We start from the raw sequence: 21,622 nt of genomic DNA on the forward strand, positions 1-21,622 counted from the left end.
CAACCATCCAACCTACTTAATTAACCAAGTAAGATAACTCTTGTTTGCATTTAATGCAAATAATTGCTCTTTATTATTTGACTTAAAAATTCTGGTTAAGGTTTTGTGTGCAAGCACACATAGGTTAATATCTCAGCAACTGCTTGAGAAATTGCATTTAGACTTGATACAATGGTACTCAACCATCCAGCCTTCTTAATTAACCAAGTAAGATAACTCTATCTTTCATATTATATAATTTTTGCCCCTTTATTATGTGACTTAGAAATTCTGGTTAAGGTCTTGCATGTTAGCACACATACAATAATATCTCAGCAACAACTTGATGTATTGCATTGAGACTTTATACAATGGTTTTCAACCACCCAACGTAATTGAATAACCAAGTTAGATAACTGTATTTTGCAAATAAAGGCCCTTTATTATTACACTTGAAAATTCTGGTTAAAATGTTTCATGTAACCACATAAACATAAATATCTCAGCACATCATGTATTGCATTGAAATCTAATCTAACAGTGATCCATACATGTTTCGCCAAAACTTTTCAACCCTTACACTGAAAAGTGGCGGAATACTCGAGTGTCCAAAATAATTAGATATAATGTTGATTTAAATATCTTGCCTTTTGTTTCAGTGTAACTTGGGAGTAATGGAAGGTAGCCCTACAAGCATGCCTGAAGTGTTGAAAATGATAGAAAAACTTCATGACTATGTGCCCACTGACGGGACCAAGTTACACAAGCTGATCACGTTGGGTGACACCTCATTTGGCAAGTACCATGTTGAAGCCCAACAAGCACGAGCTAACAGTGGAACACCACTCACAAGGCTGGCGGGGCTTGAGCCCTTCCCTCAGGAATTTGACAAAAGAATGCTGCTTATTCAGGTATGCAAAGTGGAAAAATTTTAGTTGGACAACTCAGATAACTACTATTGTGTAAAATTGTGTTAATCTAGTGTGTTTTTTTTAAAGTAAGAATTTATCCCCTGATACTTTTTGGTGTCTTTGAAAGTAACAAAAGCATCATTTCATCTTTCCCAGCTTGCACCCACATTTCTGAACTAATCTAATTCACACTTGGACACAATGTTTATGGCCACAAGATCTCTTCATCAAGTTCCATATCTGACAACTCTCTGATCTGATGAGGTCTTTTGACTGTATTAGACCAAATTAATATTTCAATTGTAAGATTGAAGAAAATGTAAGAAAAGGCGTTTGACATGTTTTTTTAAAGTGCACTTTTTGACAACAAAATCTTAGGAAAAATTGTCAATTTTGCATACCGCTCATTTTTACCCAAATCAATGAACAAATGTTTTAATTGGTGTTGCTTTATTGCAGTTCAGTCTCTGTTAATAGCATGAACAGAATATGGTAAATTTGTTTTTTTATAAATAGTTTAATGAGTTCACATAAATTAATACCAGTAAGCCGTTGTCTGCATCAATTTCAGGATATAATGGACCAGTATTACTACTGCAAATCCTCCATGGCTAAAGGTACATTGGCCCAGCTGAGAAATCTTTTAAACCTCAAAGCAGTCTCCAGGAATGTGCCTGACATGTTTAATCATGTTGCCGACTTTCTTAAATTTGTAACAGAGTGTTATGTAATTGCTTTTGCAATGAAGATTCTTTGCATAGAGGATTTTGATGATGTGACAGTAGTTACTATGAAGGATGTCATTGAAGCCTCACAGCTTATTGTAACCCAGATATGGTGTCCAATAGAGGTAGTTGATGAAGAAAGTGCCCAATCAGATACATACTGCTTCTGCCAGCAGACTATTACAGGTGTGTTATGATTTTTATGTGACTTTCAATTTTTATCCCCCGCCTTGAAAAGGCGAGGGGATATAGTAATGGTAGGCGCGCTTCCATCTGCCCAAATTCATTTCTATGCATCTCCTCTTACATTTCTCATGCGATTTCTACCAAACTTTCACAGATTGATGATCATAAAGTGAAGCAGCGCATATTGTCGGGCTTTCCTGATTTGACCATTTTTAGCTCGATTTGAAGAATATGTGTGTAATACTACTCGCCCCAGCGTCGGCGTCCGGTTAAAGTTTTAGGGCAAGTTGGGATTTTCACTTATAAGTCCAATACCCTACATTCAATTGACTTAATACTTCACACAGTTGTTCAGGGTCATCACATAATGAGGTTAGATAACTCCATATTATCCTTTATACAAATTATGGCCCCTGATTGGCTATGGAACTTAAGTTTAAGTTTTATGGCAGGCTGGGATATTTTTTGATAACTTCTATACCCTACATTCAATTGACTTAATACTTTACACAGTTGTTCAGGGTCATCACATAATGAGGTTAGGTAACTCCATATTATATTTTATACAAATTATGGCCCCTGATTGACTATGGAACTTAGGTTAAAGTTTTAGGGCAGACTGGGATATTTATTGATAACTTCTATACCCTTCATTCAATTGACTTAATACTTCACACAATTGTTCAGGACCATCACCCAATGAGGTTACATAACTCTATACCCTTAATACAAGTTATGGCCCCTGATTGACTTAGGTTAAAGTTTTAGGCAAGTAAAAGTTAAGGGCAAGTTGGGATTTTAATAAAAAAACACTTCTATACCGTTCATAAAATGCACTTAATAAAATTCAAAATTATTTACGACCATCTTACATCAAGAAACATAACTCCGTTTTAAGCCTAAATACAAGTTATGGCCCTTGAATTATTATTTTGGTGTTTTTTTAATTTCCTTTGAAAGGCATATTTGTATATTCTTAACCGCATTTTCATAATGGGAATTCAAGTTATTTGAATGACTTGCGTCATTGTTTGGGCGGACTGGTGGGAGGGCAGCATCAAAGTCACCTTATGTATCAAATAATTTTAGTTAGGTTTAACATAAAGAGACCAAACTTGGTATTATTACATCGTTATTGTATTCAAAGCGGCGTAGTCGAGCGCGCTGTCTTATGACGGCTCTTGTTGAAAGAGTTATTGCCCTTTGCTTATTTTACATTTAAAATTGGTTTCTTCGCTACTTCTCTTACTTTTTTCATGCGATTTCTACCGAACTTTCACAGATTGATGATCATAAAGTGAAGCAGCGCATATTGTCGGGCTTTCCTGATTCAACCAGTTTTGAAAGAGTTATTGCCCTATGCTTATTTTACATTTAAAATTGGTATCTTATGTTTTTCATGCGATTTCTACCAAACTTTCACAGATTGATGATCATAAGGTGAAGCAGCGCATATTGTCTGGCTGTTGTGATTTGACCATTTTTGAAAGAGTTATTGCCGTATGCTTATTTTACATTTAAAATGGTTTCTTCCCAACTCCTCTTACGTTTTTCATGCGATTTCTACCAAACTTTCACAGATTGAAGATCATAAAGTGAAGTAGCGCATATTGTCCGGCTTTCCTGATTTGACCATTTTTGAAAGAGTTATTGCCCTTTGCTTATTTAACATTTAAAATTGGTTTCTTTGCTACTCCTCTTACGTTTTTCATGCAATTTCTACCAAACTTTTACAGATTGATGATCATACAGTGAGGTAGCGCATATTGTCCGGCTTTCCTGATTTGACCATTTTTGAAAGAGTTATTACCCTTTGCTTATTTAACATTTAAAATTGGTTTCTTTGCTACTCCTCTTACGTTTTTCATGCGATTTCTACCAAACTTTCACAGATTGATGATCATACAGTGAAGCAGCGCATATTGTCTGGCTGTTGCGATTTACCATTTTTGAAAGAGTTATTGCCCTCTGCTTATTTTACATTTAAAATGGTTTCTTCCCAACTCCTCTTACGTGTATCATGCGATTTCTACTAAACTTTCACAGATTGATGACTATATAGTGATGCAGCGCATATTGTCCGGCTTTCCTGATTGGACCATTTTTGAAAGAGTTATTGCCCTTTGTTTATTTTACATTTAAAGTTGGTTTCTTCGCAACTCCTCTTCCGTTTTTCATGTGATTTCTACCAATCTTTCACAGATTGATGACTATATAGTGACGCAGCGCATATTGTCTGGCTGTTGCGATTCGGCCATTTTTGAAAGAGTTATTGCCCTTTTTTTACATTTAAAATTGTTTTCTTCTCAACTCCTCTTACGTTTTTCATGCAATTTCTACCAAACTTTCACAGATTGTTGACTATATAGTTACGCAGCGCATATTGTGGGGCTTTCGCGATTCGACCATTTTTGAAAGAGTTATTGCTCTTTCTTTATTTTACATTTAAAATTGGTTTCTTCGCAACTCCTCTTACGTTTATGACTATATAGTGACGCAGCGCATATTGTCAGGCTTTTGCAATTTGACCTTTTTTGAAAGAGTTATTGCCCTTTCTTAATTTTACGCATTTCTTATGTTCCTGAGAAACTACCCTTACCATTGATTGGCTTTCGTTACAAAAAATGCCCCCATGAGGCGGGGTATATAGCTGTCTGTGACTGCTCTTGTACATTTACTTCATAATAAAAAAATTGTGTTTAACTCCTGCAGATTTCAAGAAGCACTATTTGTCAACTTAGTTTAGGCATATTAATTAAAGACATATGACCTTGATTTTGCTTCATACTAGGTTATTGTATATAAGTAATATGTGTAAAATGCTATACAAATTAAAATATCTCTAAGAACATCGTCCATGACCTGTGCGCAAGACATTTACTGCATGGAAAAATTTGCATCATTAACTTCACTTTGAACATGAATTTGTCAAACATTCTTTTGTTTGTAACCTTTTTGTCTAGCCTCTAGAGTTGAGGCAGATATACTTGCCATGAATCTTCACCATAAGGTCAAAGGTTTAAATTTTTCTCGTTCAGACTGTATCCGGGTCATGCATTGTAGGATTTCAAATTGCCTGCCTTGATGGTTGGCCATAATCGCGTGGTGTGTCACAGACAAGACTAAGGTCAGTCTGTCAAAGGACAAGGTTAGAGGTCAAAGGTTAAAATGATCCTTTTTCAGACTATATCTTGACCATGCATTAATGGATTTGGAAACAAAATGCCACAAAGAGTTGCCAATATTGCGCTGAGCAAAGCATAATTGTCACAATGGCTATTCCTTGTATATATGTGCGTCTGTCCACCCTGACTGAGTTTTGCTCCGACTGTATAGGATTGTCAAAAAACTTGCTATGAAGGTTCAAAATCATGAGGCAGCACGTGGGGTACAAAGCCAAGGTCTGTATGTCAAACATCAAGGTAAGAGGTCAAAGGTGGAAATTATCCTTGCCCGGGTTGTATCTTGACCATGCATAATAGGATGTTAAAAAACGACTTGCAATAAAGGTTCACCATGATGAGGTTGCATGTCAAACACAAGACCCAGATGTGTACGTCAAGGTCATGGTGATGTTTAGATGTCTTAAATTCAGCCTTCAAGGTCAGGGTTAGAGGCCAAAGCTTGAAATTATATTTTTTTCCAGTGGTTTTCATTTTCCAAAGACTTTATCAAGGCTCAGCATGATGAATGGCCTTTCAGGCATAAAACCCAGGCCTGTGTCTCAAAGGTCAAGGTCACACTTAAAAGTCAAAGGTTTAAATGGAATTTGTCTCGGCTGTATCTTGACCATGTTTTATAAGATTTTTAAATAGCTTGCCATTAAGTTCCACCATGATGGGGCAGAGTGTCATGCACAAGACCAAGGTCTGTATCTCAGAGTACGGTGTTATGCAAAGGTAAAAATGATCCTTGTCCGGGCTGTATCATGACCATACATTTAAGGACTTCAGAAAACTTGCAATGAAGATTCACCTTGATGAGGCAGCATGTCATGCACAATACTCGTGTCAAAGTTTAGGTCAGACTTAAATTTCAATTTCATAATGAGTACTGTTGATCAGACTGGTCTTGACTGAACCTTGTCAGGGCTGTGTTTATCATGCATTATAGGATAATCAAAATACTTTCCATAGAGGTTCAAAGTGCTGGGTGTAGTGTCACACTTCCATGTTTTGTTCAAAACCATGTTATTCTTTTTTGCAATTGCATGAAAGAGCATTATGCCTGTGACATAGGCACTTTCAACAGTCTCCACATGTTGCCATTTGGCATCTATATTTAGCTTGTTATTAGTCTTGTTTTCTATGTTTTATTCTAATATTTTCAGTCTAAAAAGTTATAAGAATAAATAGATTTCCATTTTAAATTTTGCCTACTCTCTAAAATTTACCATTCTATACTGTTAAGTGTAAATATGTATATATTTCACCATGAAATCCCCACAGATGAAGATGATGATGAACCCATGATCGAGTGTGAGGGGATTGATTGCCAAAATGGGAAATGGTTCCACTTTGCGTGTGTAAACCTGAGTGCTGAAGAAATTCCCGAAGGCAGCTGGTACTGCTCCCACAGTTGTGAGCAGGGCCTCTCCTCGTGCTGCTGGTGCAAGCGTAATAAAGACGAGGCCATGGTTGAGTGCTCAAATTCTGACTGCCCTAATGGATCATCGTTTCATGCCAGCTGTGTTGGACTGACTGATGATGAACTTCCTATTGTGGGTAAGTGTATTTTTGTATTTTGCAAAACTCTTGCTAGTTGCAAGTCCTTAGATTATAGGGTCAAGTGATTTTAAGTTTGTTAAATTTCTAAGTCACACTTTGTATCAGCAAAATAACTAAAGAATAATTTGACTCAGGAACTACATATGCAGGTTAGACATCCAAGTAGATGACCCCTATTGATTTTGAGATCAGTAGGTCAAAGGTCAAGGTGACCTTGTGGTGAAAAAAACAGTTTCTGCTCAATGACTCAAGAACCCAAGGGTTCATACTAGGCATGCAAGTTGGTCATGATAAAAACAACCCCCGTTGATTTTGAGATCACTGATCTTATGCAGTTGATTTTAAACGATAAATATGGATGAATAGGCCGAACTTTAAGGTCACTGTTAGTGCAAAGTGCAAATTTCATGTTGATCATTGATTATTTCTAGCTATGACAAGGGCTTTTCTCAAAGTAGCATTTTTTCTTGTTTTAAACATAGATTCATTTTACAAAAGCTGGTCATGTTTTGTCCCTATTTGACTGGGTAGAAATCAGATGTGTTGCGATGATACAATTATATAAGGAACATTATTAAAAAATGCATTCTTAGGAAATTGTCTTGTTCAAATCAGGTGCAGGTGTTGTGCTGTGTAATTCAATATAATATCTGCTTTCTGTAGGCGAACCTTGGTACTGCACCAAGGAGTGTATGGAACACAAGAAAAGGGCAAAGAGAACAATAATTGGTGATAAAGACTTGAAGTATGCCTACACTCAGAGGATAACATGGGCTGGCCTAAATGATCTCATACGTCGGGACGCTATTCTTCACAACGATGGACCCATGATGATTCTATACTGGAAGGCAGATTTGGCCCATTTCTATGCAAATAACCACCGAAACCACCTCCTCATGGGTCACAGACTGATCGCATGTAAGAAAATTGTGCGTATAAATCTTTCATTACAAGTGTTCATTTTATCAACCGGTTTTGAGATTATTTATTTATATATGGAAGAAATTTAATTTTTCAAATATTTTATTAGAGAAAAATGTCCATGATATAATGTCGTAAAGCAAAACTAGTGAGACTTATTTGCATTTGACAGCCGTGAATGGGTGGGTGTCCGAGCGCCTTAGGACAGACCTGGTGTGGAACAGAACCTTGAACCTGACTGGTGGAATAGGGTGCAATGATGAGGCTGGTCGGGTGAAAACTATACTGGACCAAGAATTTAAGGGTATGGGTAAAATGCTGGAAAATAATCAGCTGACTAAAAATACGCTTTTTTTACTCTTACAGTATCTATTGTTGAAGATGTTTTTCTGTTTTGAACAATACAACCTTGAAATAACTTGCTTTATAAATATGTACAGAAAAGCACGTTTATAAATATATAAAGAATGAGGCCTTGTTTCTCTTCTGGGGACTTGTTGATGCCAGATAAGACATACAACTGGTGTATATAACTGTTATGGCATTTCAATAAATGCCTAGTGACAAACATCATCGGTATTGTAATGATTTCTTTCAAACTAGGGATGTGATTGTCATATTTATGACTTGTATAACAAATAAATAAAAATTGTTTAACTCATCTGAATATTAAATTGGTTAACTGTCTCCATCATTTTAATTTAAACCCACTTTTCTGCCCGCTTCTCTGGCCTCCTTCTTTCTTCATCTACTGCATTTCTAGTTCCCCTATTGTAACGCTCTGGCGCCTTCCTCCTTCATCTACCGTATTTCTCGTCCCCCTATTGTAATGCTCTGGCCCCTCCCTCCTGCATCTACCGTATATCTCGTTCCCCTATTGTAACGCTCTCGCCCCTGGAACATTTTATGGTAAGCCTTTACTTTTCGTGATAATTGATTTCATGTATAAGGATGATCCAAAACTTTTTAAACAAAACCAACATTCATGAGCTTTGATAAATTGCAGTGCAATACTCTTTGGTATGCATTATAATGTTTAAGTATATGTGCAGGGTTAAGAAAGTCTACTTCTTTCGGATCATCCCTTGTAAACTAGTGGCCCAACTATGGAGGTATTACCTAATGAGCTGATTTATTCTGATAATGTAGATAAAAAATGTTTCCCTTTATTTTCCAGACAGCCTGTGCAGTTGTTGTTCCAAGGTGACCACGGATACAAGCCTCAGTTACGGGAGCCTGCCCATGGGGATTGGCAAGGAGCTGCAGAAGCTGTACGCCTTCACACCTGAAACCTCCGTCCCAGAGCCTCCCATGAGGAAAGCCTCTGTGGACAGGACAGACGACATGAGGACTATTGTTGGGCTGATTAGGAAGGAGAAACTTACTGAGATTGTGCCAGGCCGGGCCCATAAAACATTCCAAAGACTGAGTAAAAACAAGATCTCTAAAACCAACTTCTTGAAAGGAATGAAGGACCTGTCTAAAAGGCTTGACAGATACAGGGCAGTGACTGCTGTGTGGAATCACTAGTCTTTGTTGTTTGTGTCTGGTCATTGTTAGAAGCCCTAATAATGACTAGCAGTGTTAATCCCAGTTCTGTTGGTGATAAGCATTATATTTAGTCACTTTGATATGGACTTACTGATTATTTTTTACTCATTTTTAAGAACGTTTTGGTCACCTGAAGCACTGTTAAAAATGAACAGCAGTGTTAGTCAGTCCTGTTTATGATTTTTGTGTCGCCTGAAAAGACGACATATAGGGGTTACTTTTGTCGGCGGCGGCGGCGTCCGCGTCCCATTTTCGCTTGTCCGGTGTATATCTCCTAAACTATTAGTGGTATCAACTTGAAATTTCATATGTAGATAGATCTAATTGAGGGCAAGTGCAGTGCACAAGAACTGTTACTCTTGCTTCCATATTTTTAGAGTAATTGCCCTTTGTTCTTTTACATGCTTAAAGTTTTGTCCAGGGCTATCTTGTAGAATATAAGAGTTATCAACTTGAAACTTTAAATGTAGATAGATCTCATGGAGGGCAAGTGCAGTGCACAATAACAGTAACTCTTGCTTTCTTAGTTTTAAAGTTATTGCCCTTTGTAAATTTTCATGGTTAAAGATTTGTCCGGGGCATTTCTTGAAGAATATAAGAGGTATCAACTTGAAACTTCATAGCTAGACAGATCTCATTGAGGGCAAGTGCAGTGCACAAGAACCGTTACTCTTGCTGCCATATTTTTAGAGTAATTGCCCTTTGTTAATTTTCTTGCTTAGGTTTTGTCCGTGGCATATCTCGTAAACTTTAGGAGGTATCAACCTGAAACTTATTCCTTAGGTATATCTGATTGAGGGAAAGTGCAGTGCACAAAAACGGTAACTCTTGCATCTATATGTTTAGAGTTATTGCCCTTTGTTAATTTTCATGCTTAAAGTTTTGTCCGGGGCATATCTTGAAGAATATAAGAGGTATCAACTTGAAACTTCATAGCTAGATAGATCTCATTGAGGGCAAGTGCAGTGCATAAGAACCGTAACTCTTGCTGTCATATTTTTAGAGTTATTGCCCTTTGTTAATTTTCATGCTTAGGTTTTGTCTGTGGCATATCTCGTAAACTATAGGAGGTATCAACCTGAAACTTATTCCGTAGGTATATCTGATTGAGGGAAAGTGCAGTGCACAAAAACCGTAACTCTTGCATCTATATGTTTAGAGTTATTGCCCTTTGTTAATTTTCAAGCTTAAATTTTGTCCGGGGCATTTCTCGAAAACTATATGAGTTATCAACTTGAAACTTTATAGATAGATAGATCTTATTGAAAGGGATCGCAGTGCACTAAAACTGTATCTCTTGCTTCCATAGTAGAGTTATTGCCCTTTGTTAATTTTCATGTTTAACTTTACCTTGCACACTTTTTTAGCTCACCAGAGCACGAAGTGCTCAAGGTGAGCTATTGTGATCGGTCTTTGTCCGTCGTCCTTCCGTCAACAATTGCTTAAAGAACATCTCCTCTGAAGCTACCTGGCCAAATTCAATGAAACTTGACAGGAAGCTTCCTTGGGTGTCCCTCTACAAAAATACAACAAGGGGTTACGTTTGATTAACAACAACAACAACAAAATGGCTGACTTCCTGTTTTGCTTTAACGTTGTTACCTTCAGTTCAAATGCCACCTACACACACTTGAAAGTTAAATGGCAACATCATTGTCTATAAATGAATAAAATGCCAATCTAACAGCTATAATGTCGACAGTAAATAATTCGTCAGGCGACACATCCGACTCGCGGAGTTCTAGTTAGTAACTTCTTTTCATTATCTTATTATTCAACTTTGTGACTGATTTTTAGCTCGACTATTCGAAGAAAAAGGAGAGCTATACTACTCACCCAAGCGTCAGGCGTAAGGTCATTATCTCAGCAAATGCATCATGTATTGCATTGAAACTTTAGATAGGTATTCCCAACTATCTGACCTACTTAATTAATCAAGTTAGATAACACTAATTTGAATATAATGCAATTTATGGGCTTTTATTATTTTACTTAGAAAGTCTGGTTAAGGTTTTGCATGTAAGCACACATAGGTTAATATCTCAGCAACAACTTGATGTATTGCATTGAGACTATACAATGGTACTCAACCATCCAACCTTTTTAAATAACCAAGTTAGATAACTCTATTTTGCATAAAATGCAAATTATGGCCCTTTATTATTTCATTTTAAAATTCTTGTTAAGGTTTTGAATGTAACCACATTTAAGTCAATATCTCAGCCAATAAAACATGTTTTGCATTGAAACTTTAGACATGTGTTCCCAACTATCCAACATACTTAATTAATCAAGTTAGATAACTCTGTCATGCATATAATGCAAATAATTGCCCTTTTTTAATCAACATAGAAATTCTGGTTAAGGTTTTGCATGTAAGCACACATAGGTTAATATCTCAGCAACAACTTGATGTATTGCATTGAGACTATACAATGGTACGCAACCATCCAACCTTTTTAAATAACCAAGTTAGATAACTCTTTTTTGCATAAAATGCAAATTATGGCCCTTTATTATTTCACTTTAAAATTCTTGTTAAGGTTTTGAATGTAACCACATTTAAGTCAATATCTCAATCAATAAAACATGTTTTGCATTGAAACTTTAGACATGTGTTCCCAACTATCCGACCTACTTAATTAATCAAGTTAGATAACACTAATTTGAATATAATGCAATTTATGGGCTTTTATTATTTTACTTAGAAAGTCTGGTTAAGGTTTTGCATGTAAGCACACATAGGTTAATATCTCAGCAACAACTTGGTGTACTGCATTGAGACTTTATACAATGGTACTCAACCATCCAACCTTCTTAAATAACCAAGTTATATAACTCTATTTTGCATAAAATGCAAATTATGGCCCTTTATTATTTCATTTTAAAAATCTTGTTAAGGTTTTGAATGTAACCACATTTAAGTCAATATCTCAATCAATAAAACATGTTTTGCATTGAAACTTTAGACATGTGTTCCCAACTATCCAACATACTTAATTAATCAAGTTAGATAACTCTGTCATGCATATAATGCAAATAATTGCCCTTTTTTAATCAACATAGAAATTCTGGTTAAGGTTTTGCATGTAAGCACACATAGGTTAATATCTCTGCAACAACTTGATGTATTGCATTGAGGCTTAATACAACGGTTTTCAACCATCCAACCTACTTGAAAAAACAAGTTAGATTACTTTGTTTTGAAAATGATGGCCCTTAATAATTCAACTTAGAAATTTTGGTTAAGATTTTGCATGTTACCAAATTTTTGTCAATATCTCAGCAAATACATCATGTATCCTGTGCTCCCAACCATTCAACCATCTTAATTAATCAAGTAAGATAACTCTATCTTGCATATAATATAAATGTTGCCCCTTTTTTATTAGACTTAGCAATTATGGTTTAGGTTTTGCATGTAACCACATGTAAGTCAATAAATCAGCAACTACTTGATGTATTGAATTGGAACTTTAAACAATCAAGTATGATAACTCTATCTTGCATATAATACAAATTTTGCCCCTTTATTATTTGACTTAGAAATTCTGGATAAGGTTTTGCATTTACATGTAATCTTATTTTACAGTGATCCATGCATGTTTCACTAAAACTTTGCAATTCTTATTTTAAAAGTGGCAGAATAGTCGAGCGCACTGTCTCTGTGACAGCTCTTGCTAGTTTTAAGTTTTTATATTGTTATTGATTTTGATGATAATGATACCTATTTTATAAGTGCCCAGGTAGGCTCCATGTTAGTAACAACTAGTCAAAGTTTCTCTACTTTTTAGTTTTAAATTATAAATGCAAGAAAATATAGAGAGATTTAAATGCTGCATGTATTTTATGAGGAGTGAGGTCTGGTGTGATACACGAGGTGTGAGGTCTGGTGTGAGACAGTGAGGTGTGAGGCCTGGTGTGATACATGAGGAGTGAGGTCTAATGTGATACATTAGGAGTGTGGTTTAATGTGATACTTGAGAAGTGAGGTCTGGTGTGATAAATGAGGAGTGAGGTCTGATGTGATACATGAGAAGTGAGGTCTGATGTGATACATGAGGAGTGAGGTCTGGTGTGATACATGAGGTGTGAGGTCTGGTGTGATACATGAAAAATGGGGTCTGGTGTGATACATGAAAAATGGGGTCTGGTGTGATACATGAGGTCTGGTTTGATACATGAGGTGTGAGGTCTGATGTGATACATGAGGAGTGAGGTCTGGTGTGATACTTGAGCAGTGAGGTCTGGTGGGATACATGAGGTCTGGCGTGATACATGAGGTGTGAAGTCTGATGTGATACATGAGGAGTGAGGTCTGGTGTGATACTTGAGCAGTGAGGTCTGGTGTGATACATGAGGAGTGAGGTTTAAGCTGATACTTGAACAGTGAGGTCTGGTGTGAAACATAAGGTATGAGGTATGGTGTGATACATGAGGAGTGAGGTCTGGTGTGATACTTGAGCAGTGAGGTCTGGTGTGATACATGAGGAGTGAGGTCTAATGTGATATTGAACAGTGAGGTCTGGTGTGATACATGGGGAGTGAGGTCAAATGTGATACATGAGGAGTTAGGTGTAGTGTGAATACATGAGGAGTGAGGTCTGATGTGATACACGAGGAAAGAGGTCTGATGTGATACATGAGGTGTTGGGTCTGGTGTGATACTTGAGCAGTGAGGTCTGATGTGATACATGAGGAGTGAGGTCTGGTGTGATACTTGAACAGTGAGGTCTGGTGTGATACATGGGGAGTGAGGTCAAATGTGATGCATGAGGAGTTAGGTGTAGTGTGAATACATGAGGAGTGAGGTCTGGTGTGATAAATGAGGTGTGAGGTCTGATGTGATACACGAGGAAAGAGGTCTGATGTGATACATGAGGTGTTGGGTCTGGTGTGATACTTGAGCAGTGAGGTCTGATGTGATACATGAGGAGTGAGGTATGATGTGATACATGAATAGTGAGGTCTGGTGTGATACATGAGGAGTGAGGTCTGGTGTGATACATGAGGTGTGAGGTATGATGTGATACATGAGCAGTGAGGTCTGGTGTGATACTTGAGGAGTGAGGTCTGGTGTGATACTTGAGCAGTGAGGTCTGGTGTGATACATGAGAAGTAAGGTCTAATGTGATACTTGAGCAGTGAGGTCTATTGTGATACTTGAGCAGTAAGGTTTGGTGTGATACTTGAGCAGTGAGGTCTAATGTGATACATGCAGAGTTAGGTGTGGTGTGATACATGAGGAGTGAGGTCTGGTTTGATACATGAGGGGTGAGGTTTTATGTGGTACTTGAGCAGTGAGGTCTGGTGTGATGCATGGGGAGTGAGGTTTAATGTGATACTTGAGCAATGAGGTCTGGTGTGATACATGAGGAGTGAGGTATGGTGTGATACATGAGGAGTAAGGTCTGATATGAGGTCTGGAATGAGGTCTGGTGCGATACATGAGGAATGAGGTCTGGTGCGATACATGAGGAATGAGGTTTGGTGTGATACATGAGGAGTGAGGTCTAATGTGATACTTGAGCAGTGAGGTCTGGTGTGATACATGAGGCTGAATTCTTGTGTATTATGATGTAAACCACTCAGTTATTGATGGAAATAAAATTGTCTTTCAAAACAGAAGTGTCCGCGATCTTTTTGTATCATTGTATCAGCAACAAATGGGTAGATAGGGTTTGTAGTGCAGAACAACTCCAATACTGCATCCCAGGCAAAATTCCCCATCTAGTTATTACATAGGCAAGGGACATATAAATCATGGTTAATATATCTATGTAGAGGCTGACAAAGTCCCCCATGCATTTATAAAATCTTCAGAGTTTAATATTTGTAAGTGTGCATACCCTTTATTCTTGGTGAGAATTAATGAGAATGGGTCACACTTTCTGACCTGTCATGTGTGAGGTGCCTAGAAAAGGGCCAGGTTGAAAGGTGGTGACATGAAATAAAACAAAATATTTATACAGTTGGTTTGGTTTGAATGTAAAATTGTAAATCGCATTTTCAAATCTTCAAACTTACAGCGGAATATTTGTCTTCCTGTGTACAAGTATTTTTATACCCTTCGTGTTTGAAATCGTTCTGTGTTTCTGAACTACCACTGGGCACAGTTATAGCTCTAGGTGCCTGTTTCAATAAAGATCTTGATTAATCTTAATCGTAAAATTATCTAAGTGTAATATTTACGTTATTGCTCTAGATATTTTTGTGAATTGAACTTCAGCCAATATTAAAAATGAGCACAAGTTTGAGGTAATAGAAAAGACTTGTTGTCATTCGTGATGTTTATACGTACAGTCAAAACATATGTCGAAGTCATTGGGACCTTGGGGAAGTACTTCGAGATAACGAAAGATCGAAATAACCGAAACACAAAACATGTCTTACTTAACCAAACACATTCGAAAAAAAGTTTGACATAACCAGAACATGGAGATAACCGAGTTGTACAAAGCTAGTTTCGACTGTATTAAAGCTTATTAAAGTTACCACAAAGTTTGTTTAATAAATTGGTTTCTGTAACAATAACAACCTTTATTGCATAGACGATAATGAATCACTTCATTCAATAATAATCTCATGAGGGTTTCGAAATAAAACACACATTGGGCCGATTAAGGTTTTAAACTTTTAGAAGCCATGCACGAGAACAAGTCCGGCGGTCGCAGGTCAGACACTTGCTGCTGTGAGTAGCTGTTCATATAGACACAAATGAAGGTAGTTTTTCAGCATGTTGATCAATTTGACACATTTTTCCACACATTGCACAAAATCCAAGATCGTAATTCGATCTAATACGAAGTATTGATGTATTAAAACTGGGACAAAAAAAAACACTGCAGAACTCCCTTCGCTGAAAAATCAGTCAAAAACAAAACTGTCATTCAGCATTAAGCAGTGTTTAAGGGTTCTTTTGAACTTATAAATCCTGAAACGTTTTCGGTGAGTTTTGCAACCGGTGTGCGCTTGGTGCTGGAGGTGTGCGTCATTATGGAAAATACTGGCATTGGGCTGCGTTTCCAGTCTCATCGTCCATCCAGTGTTTTTTCCAACACTGGCGTTCAGAGCGCTCTGTGTACTCATTCCAGAAAGGTGCGAGTGTTAAGACCACCAAACGTAGCAGAAAAGGTAACACACTATAAACAACGAAAACAATTTGTTTACTTACAGTTTTAACAAAATTTAAATGTTACAAACGTACACATAATATCACCATTGATCATGGTATTTTGAACGTCGGAAAAGTAAAATATATAACACAATATATGAACACTATTAAATTCCAAAAACACTTTGAGAATAGTTCCCATTCACATAATAGTTCACTATTTTAGAAATGTCCAGCACTTATGATTTTTTTACATAGATTTGTTATCATTTAAAAACATCTTTTTACCACTGAAGACCACTGCTCAGAGAAGAATATCCTTATATTGCAAAAGGGAGTGTCCCAGAACATACAAATCTTCAAGAATTTTTGCTTGTCCGGTTAGCGCAGTGGTTAGCGCACTCGCTTCTCGCCTAGGCGACCCGTGTTCGATTCCCGGCTTGGGCGCATGTGAGTTTGGTTTGTGGTCACCAAGCCGAACAAGTGGGTTTCCTCCGGGTTCTCCGGTTTCCCCCCACAACACAAGACCACACTCTCGCGTAAAATCGTGCCAACGAGAGTGATTAATATGTTGTAATAACTTGATTCACAATCGTTGTAGAATAAATATGTTTAAACTAAGAACTTTCTCCACAATTCTTTAAGAATCTTGTTTATTCATAACTAATACATATGTATACATAGAAGGAATAAATATTCTAGAACATTGTTAAAATACATGTTAAAAGTATCATATGAAAGACATCGCTTATTTTGAAAACGAATCCGTATAACAAATCGCTTTTTGGCGCCATTCCGCGACAGTGGCCAAATAAAAACAGCAACAAAGAAGCCAGCAACTCGCTCTATTTCATTAAACACTAACATCATGTCAAAGCTTCCGGCAAGATCAAGAGTGAATTTTCAAATACTTTAACACTGTCGTGATTAAAATACATGTATCGTGTACCCGTCGTTCCTTCCAGCCATCAGGTCTTAACCTCTTTCTCTGTGCGACTATTATTAACCACATCTTTACCTCACCTTAGCCCATGTATCATAGCCAATATTTGACAAGCTGTAATAGGTAAAGGAGATTCTGACAGTTGTGTAATTTACCGATGTTATTCCTTCATGCCTGTGGTCGAAACGGATAAGATGAGCAACAGTATAATTATTAATCACATTACTGATACCCTTCGCGCGTTCGACTGCGATCCCGATATCTACCCCTCTTGTCAAGTTCAGTCACTTACCATTTCGGCCCAGCCCCTGAGACTTTTCAGCCCTGCCATTGCAGCCTCTTGTTAATTTATTGTGGAGGCGGCCCTTAATGAACTTCCAGCGGGATATTTCGGCTCCTTGTTTTTTTCCCCCAGAATTAGAACATAGCCAGTGAATATGTAGTTTACATGGTTTATTCGTATAGATACATTTAAAAAAAATGATTGTTATCATAACAGAAAAGGGCATAAATGCATACATTATTTTGATTAAAAAACATAGTTCACACATATTCACATAGGGAAAACATAATATTTAATATCCCACGTCAGTAGCACGCTAGGAAGCCATATAAATACAAAACATGGCAGACCTCGTGTTACAAACGAACTATGTCCGCTATGTGAACGTTGATGAGCTGAGAGTCTGGTACAACTGTCTAAAGGCCCGCTACATTAAGTTGTAGCAGAGGGATCGTGGTGAAGGTCACATCTCATTTTGGACAGATAACAACTCGGAGGGTTGAACAACTACTGAGCCCGAGCACCACACTATCTTTCACCACCACCTCAAAGTCCTTGGCAGCACCAGCCATTCTCCCAGCAGGAGCAGGAGCCACATCACTTTCCCCAGGCAAGCAGCAAACCTCGGGGAATAAACAGCAACGATACGGACATCTACTCAGCACCCATCAGTCAAGCCTGTATACTTTTGACTCCTCTCCCATTTAAATACCTCACAGGACACCATGCTCCCTTCTGGTTTTGGTCTTTACTGGATGAATCCTCACTAGATCCACAGCAAGGTCAACAGCAGGATGACGAATCGGAGAAGCCACTATGACACAGATACTAAAGAGCAGAAATGGATTGTTTCTGACTACATCAATTGTTTTTTCATAAGGGGTTGATACTGCTTGAGACTTTTTATATGTTTTTTTAGTTTGTGCTCGTTATATTTTATAGCTTGTGTCTAATGCTCCCAAAGATGGGTATATTAAAATTGCACCGTCCGTCCGTGCGTCCGGCGCCATTGCTCGTATTCGTAATGCGTATCTCCTGTATGAACATATTTTAATATTACTTGCGACACATATGAAGACGACATGTATCGTGCACGACATATGTCTTCATCTATTAGAGATATATTTAAAATAGTTAGATCCTATTAAAGTGACCTTGCATCGGTCTCATATGTTGTTTCAAATCACCAATGAGAGGTAATTGTTGGTTTATGTATTCCACTAATTCATAAACATTCCTTTCTTTATTCACATATTTCATTTGCTATTTTTCCACGTTGTAAATGACCTTTGAATCACACTGGAGTCACTAACATTTCCAGCCCTGGTTTATTTTTGAAATGACAATAATGCATATGGTGACAGGCTTTATGAATGTCCGGTATGCCGTCTGGTACATTGATACTCGTCTATTTCGTTTGATACGTTTGATATTTTTACCCCCCCCCCCCACCGAATCGAAGGTTTCGGACGGGTATATTGTTTTGACGTTGTTCGTCATTCAGTCCGTCCGTCCGCACACACGAATGGGTATATGTAGTGGGTACTACTATAATTCCTTCATTTCGTGTAGGACATACATTTGTTAAGTAGCGCTTGTTGGTTAGGGTAAGTAAGGTATAAGTGGGTATATTTTTATAATGGGAGTAATGGGAAAACAAAGGAAGATAAATTATATTGAGTATACATGGCATAAGTGCATTATTTGTTAATATCGTTGCTTGGGTGTGGTTGGTACAGTTTTTCGAAGCTTTTTACATTTCATCATTGGACTGAAGTTTTAACTGCTTTTTTTGCATCTTTGTACGCGAGTGTGAAGTTTGAGGAAGACCCTTTCATGGATACAGAGTTTCTTAGCCGGTCGAACTCAACGAGTCACACTGGAAGGTCAGGCCCCTTCTTCTTTAACAGTTACCTCTGGCGTGCCTCAGGAAACAGTCCTCTGCTTTTCTTAGCAAATATCAACGACCTGCCTAACAGAATCAAGTCAACACCACGCTTGTTTGCAGATGATTGTTTCCTCTACCGCATCATCACATCACAGGACACAGAAGACCTACAAGCAGATCTAGATGCTCTTCAGCAGTGGGAGAAGGGTTTGTTCATGTCTTTCAACCCAGACAAATGCGAGGTCATCAATATCACCAAGAAGCGGAAACCAATCGATGCTAGCTACACTATACATGGTACAGAACTCGGACACACCAAGAATGCTAAACACCTGGGTGCCTTGATTAGCGACACACTATCGTGGAACACGCATGTTGACAAGGTATCCAAGAGAGCCAACAACGCCACAGCCTTCCTTCAAAGAATCCTGTCACCCTATCACCAACACATCCAAGGACACGTGTTACAAGACCATAGTTGGAATATGCAGCAACTGTATGAGACCCACACATGAACAGCAACATAGCTAAGCTGGAAGTTGTTCAACGCCCCGCTGCTAGATTCGTCAAAAATGATTACAATCAGACAAGTAGTGTCACAGCGATGATGAGAGCCCTTGAATGGAAAAGTCTTCAGCAGCGCCGTCACCAAGCCAAAGTGTTATGATGTACCGGATAGTGAACGGACTGGTCGATATCCCTTCAAAACCTCACCTCCATCCACAAGGTGCAGCAACAAGAGGACACCAGTCCAGATTCAATGTTCCATACAGCAGGACAAACACTCAGAGAACTGCATTCATTCCTTCTGGTATCCGTCTGTGGAGTCAGCTTCCATAGAGCATAGTCAACGCCCCCTCCCGCGATGTCTTCAAGACTGGGAAAGCGGCTGCTCTCTTCATAGTGATTGTTGATAGCAATGTTTTAACCTGTTTTTAAATTGTAAATATGGACCCTCCCTCGCGTGTCAGCAGATTTTTATCAACAGTGCAATGAAATGCATTACTTGGTAATGCATTTTCTTGGAAGAAGAAGAATAAGATGAAGAAGAAGAAGATGCCGATGCATTGTATTTAGAAAGGCAATGATAGTAATCTAATGTTTATCTTTCGGAACTGAAATATTTATATTTTTCTATTTATAAATCTGTACAGTATTTATTTGTTTAATAATGCTCACTAATGTATGCAACACACTTATCGTCGTATAATTCAGAATGGATACAGTTACTCGTTTTTCTTCAAAAGTGTCCTCTTACAGACGTAATATGAAACCATTTCGCTAGGACGAACACCAATTTTATCCTCGGCAAAATGGTGTTAGTCCCAGCGAAACGGCTTCTTAAAAGTCTGTAAGAGGACACTTTTGAAGAAAAAATATTACTGTATATATCGCATATTTCTTATTTTTCAATTCGAAAATTCACAGGGTAGCAAATCCGTGATTGGTAATTCGCTAGATTTTCTCCCTGTACCTGGTAGTGGGAGCAGGATTTTTCAACCCCAAGATTTTTCAACTCCTTCTCAAAACGAAGACTTTTCAACCCTTAGATTTTTCAACCCTTATTTTAAAGATTTTTCAACCCCTACCTGTTTGGACTTTTCAACCCCTTAATCAAAGACTTTTCAACCCCTAGTTGAAATATTTTGATAGCCATATTGAAGAATTTTCAACCCCTATATCAAAGACTTTTCAACCCCTATTATTTTTGTCAGCCAGGTGTTGTCTTTTTCATTGTTTTTGCAACAAACTTAACCAATTGTTATTGAAATACAATTAAAGATTTGTTTGGCTTATTTGTTACACTTTTCTCCAAAGTATTGGATGAAATTTACAAAGGCTTTGCCTTGATTTACTAAGCAATTGATGGTTAGTGTCTTTCAAAATGATATTCCGAACATTAACAATGGTACGGTAAAGTAAGATTTTGATGCCTGGTTACCCTGAACATGCAATTGTTGTATTATTCTGAAGGATATTACATATTTCAGTGAATTCACATATATTATCTACAATGTTATTACCATAATTTTGTTCTTTAAATATCAAATTTGAATAATTGCAAAAGAAAATGAATGCAAAGAAGAATTTACGGAACATTCTCCTTTTTGTGTCTGTAGAATGCCAATAAAAACCTGAACTTGAACATTTATTAAACTTTCATTGCTTTTAAAAAAGGTCAACAGTGGAAACTTTTTTTTGTAGTACCATATTGCTATTTCAGTACAGTTTGATTATAGTTCTTGGTAATGTATTATCTAAAAATTCAGAGTCTGTGGGTATAATTAAATAGAATATATTTTTTGTTTGGTTTTAAATCCTTAAAATCACACACAAAATGTATCAAGCTGCCCATAGTTCGGAATGATGGCCATGATATTAGGAGTGTAGGAC

General features: G+C 37.5%; 1 protein-coding gene across 1 annotated transcript in view; it reads left to right on the forward strand.

Annotated features, from left to right (window-relative positions):
- Nucleotides 1-14,628, forward strand: part of LOC128207930 (uncharacterized) — a 51,732-nt gene extending 37,104 nt beyond the window's left edge. Inside the window, exons 10-15 of the mRNA XM_052911141.1 lie at nt 639-890; nt 1,462-1,801; nt 6,250-6,525; nt 7,192-7,446; nt 7,622-7,753; nt 8,627-14,628. Of these exons, the coding sequence (XP_052767101.1) occupies nt 639-890; nt 1,462-1,801; nt 6,250-6,525; nt 7,192-7,446; nt 7,622-7,753; nt 8,627-8,979 (1,608 nt within the window). The 3' untranslated portion in view covers nt 8,980-14,628. The remainder of the gene's footprint in view (nt 1-638; nt 891-1,461; nt 1,802-6,249; nt 6,526-7,191; nt 7,447-7,621; nt 7,754-8,626) is intronic.
- Nucleotides 14,629-21,622: the final 6,994 nt, after the last annotated feature.

This window comes from Mya arenaria, chromosome 2 (assembly GCF_026914265.1).
Source record: "Mya arenaria isolate MELC-2E11 chromosome 2, ASM2691426v1".
Classification (NCBI taxonomy): Eukaryota; Metazoa; Mollusca; class Bivalvia; order Myida; family Myidae; genus Mya; species Mya arenaria.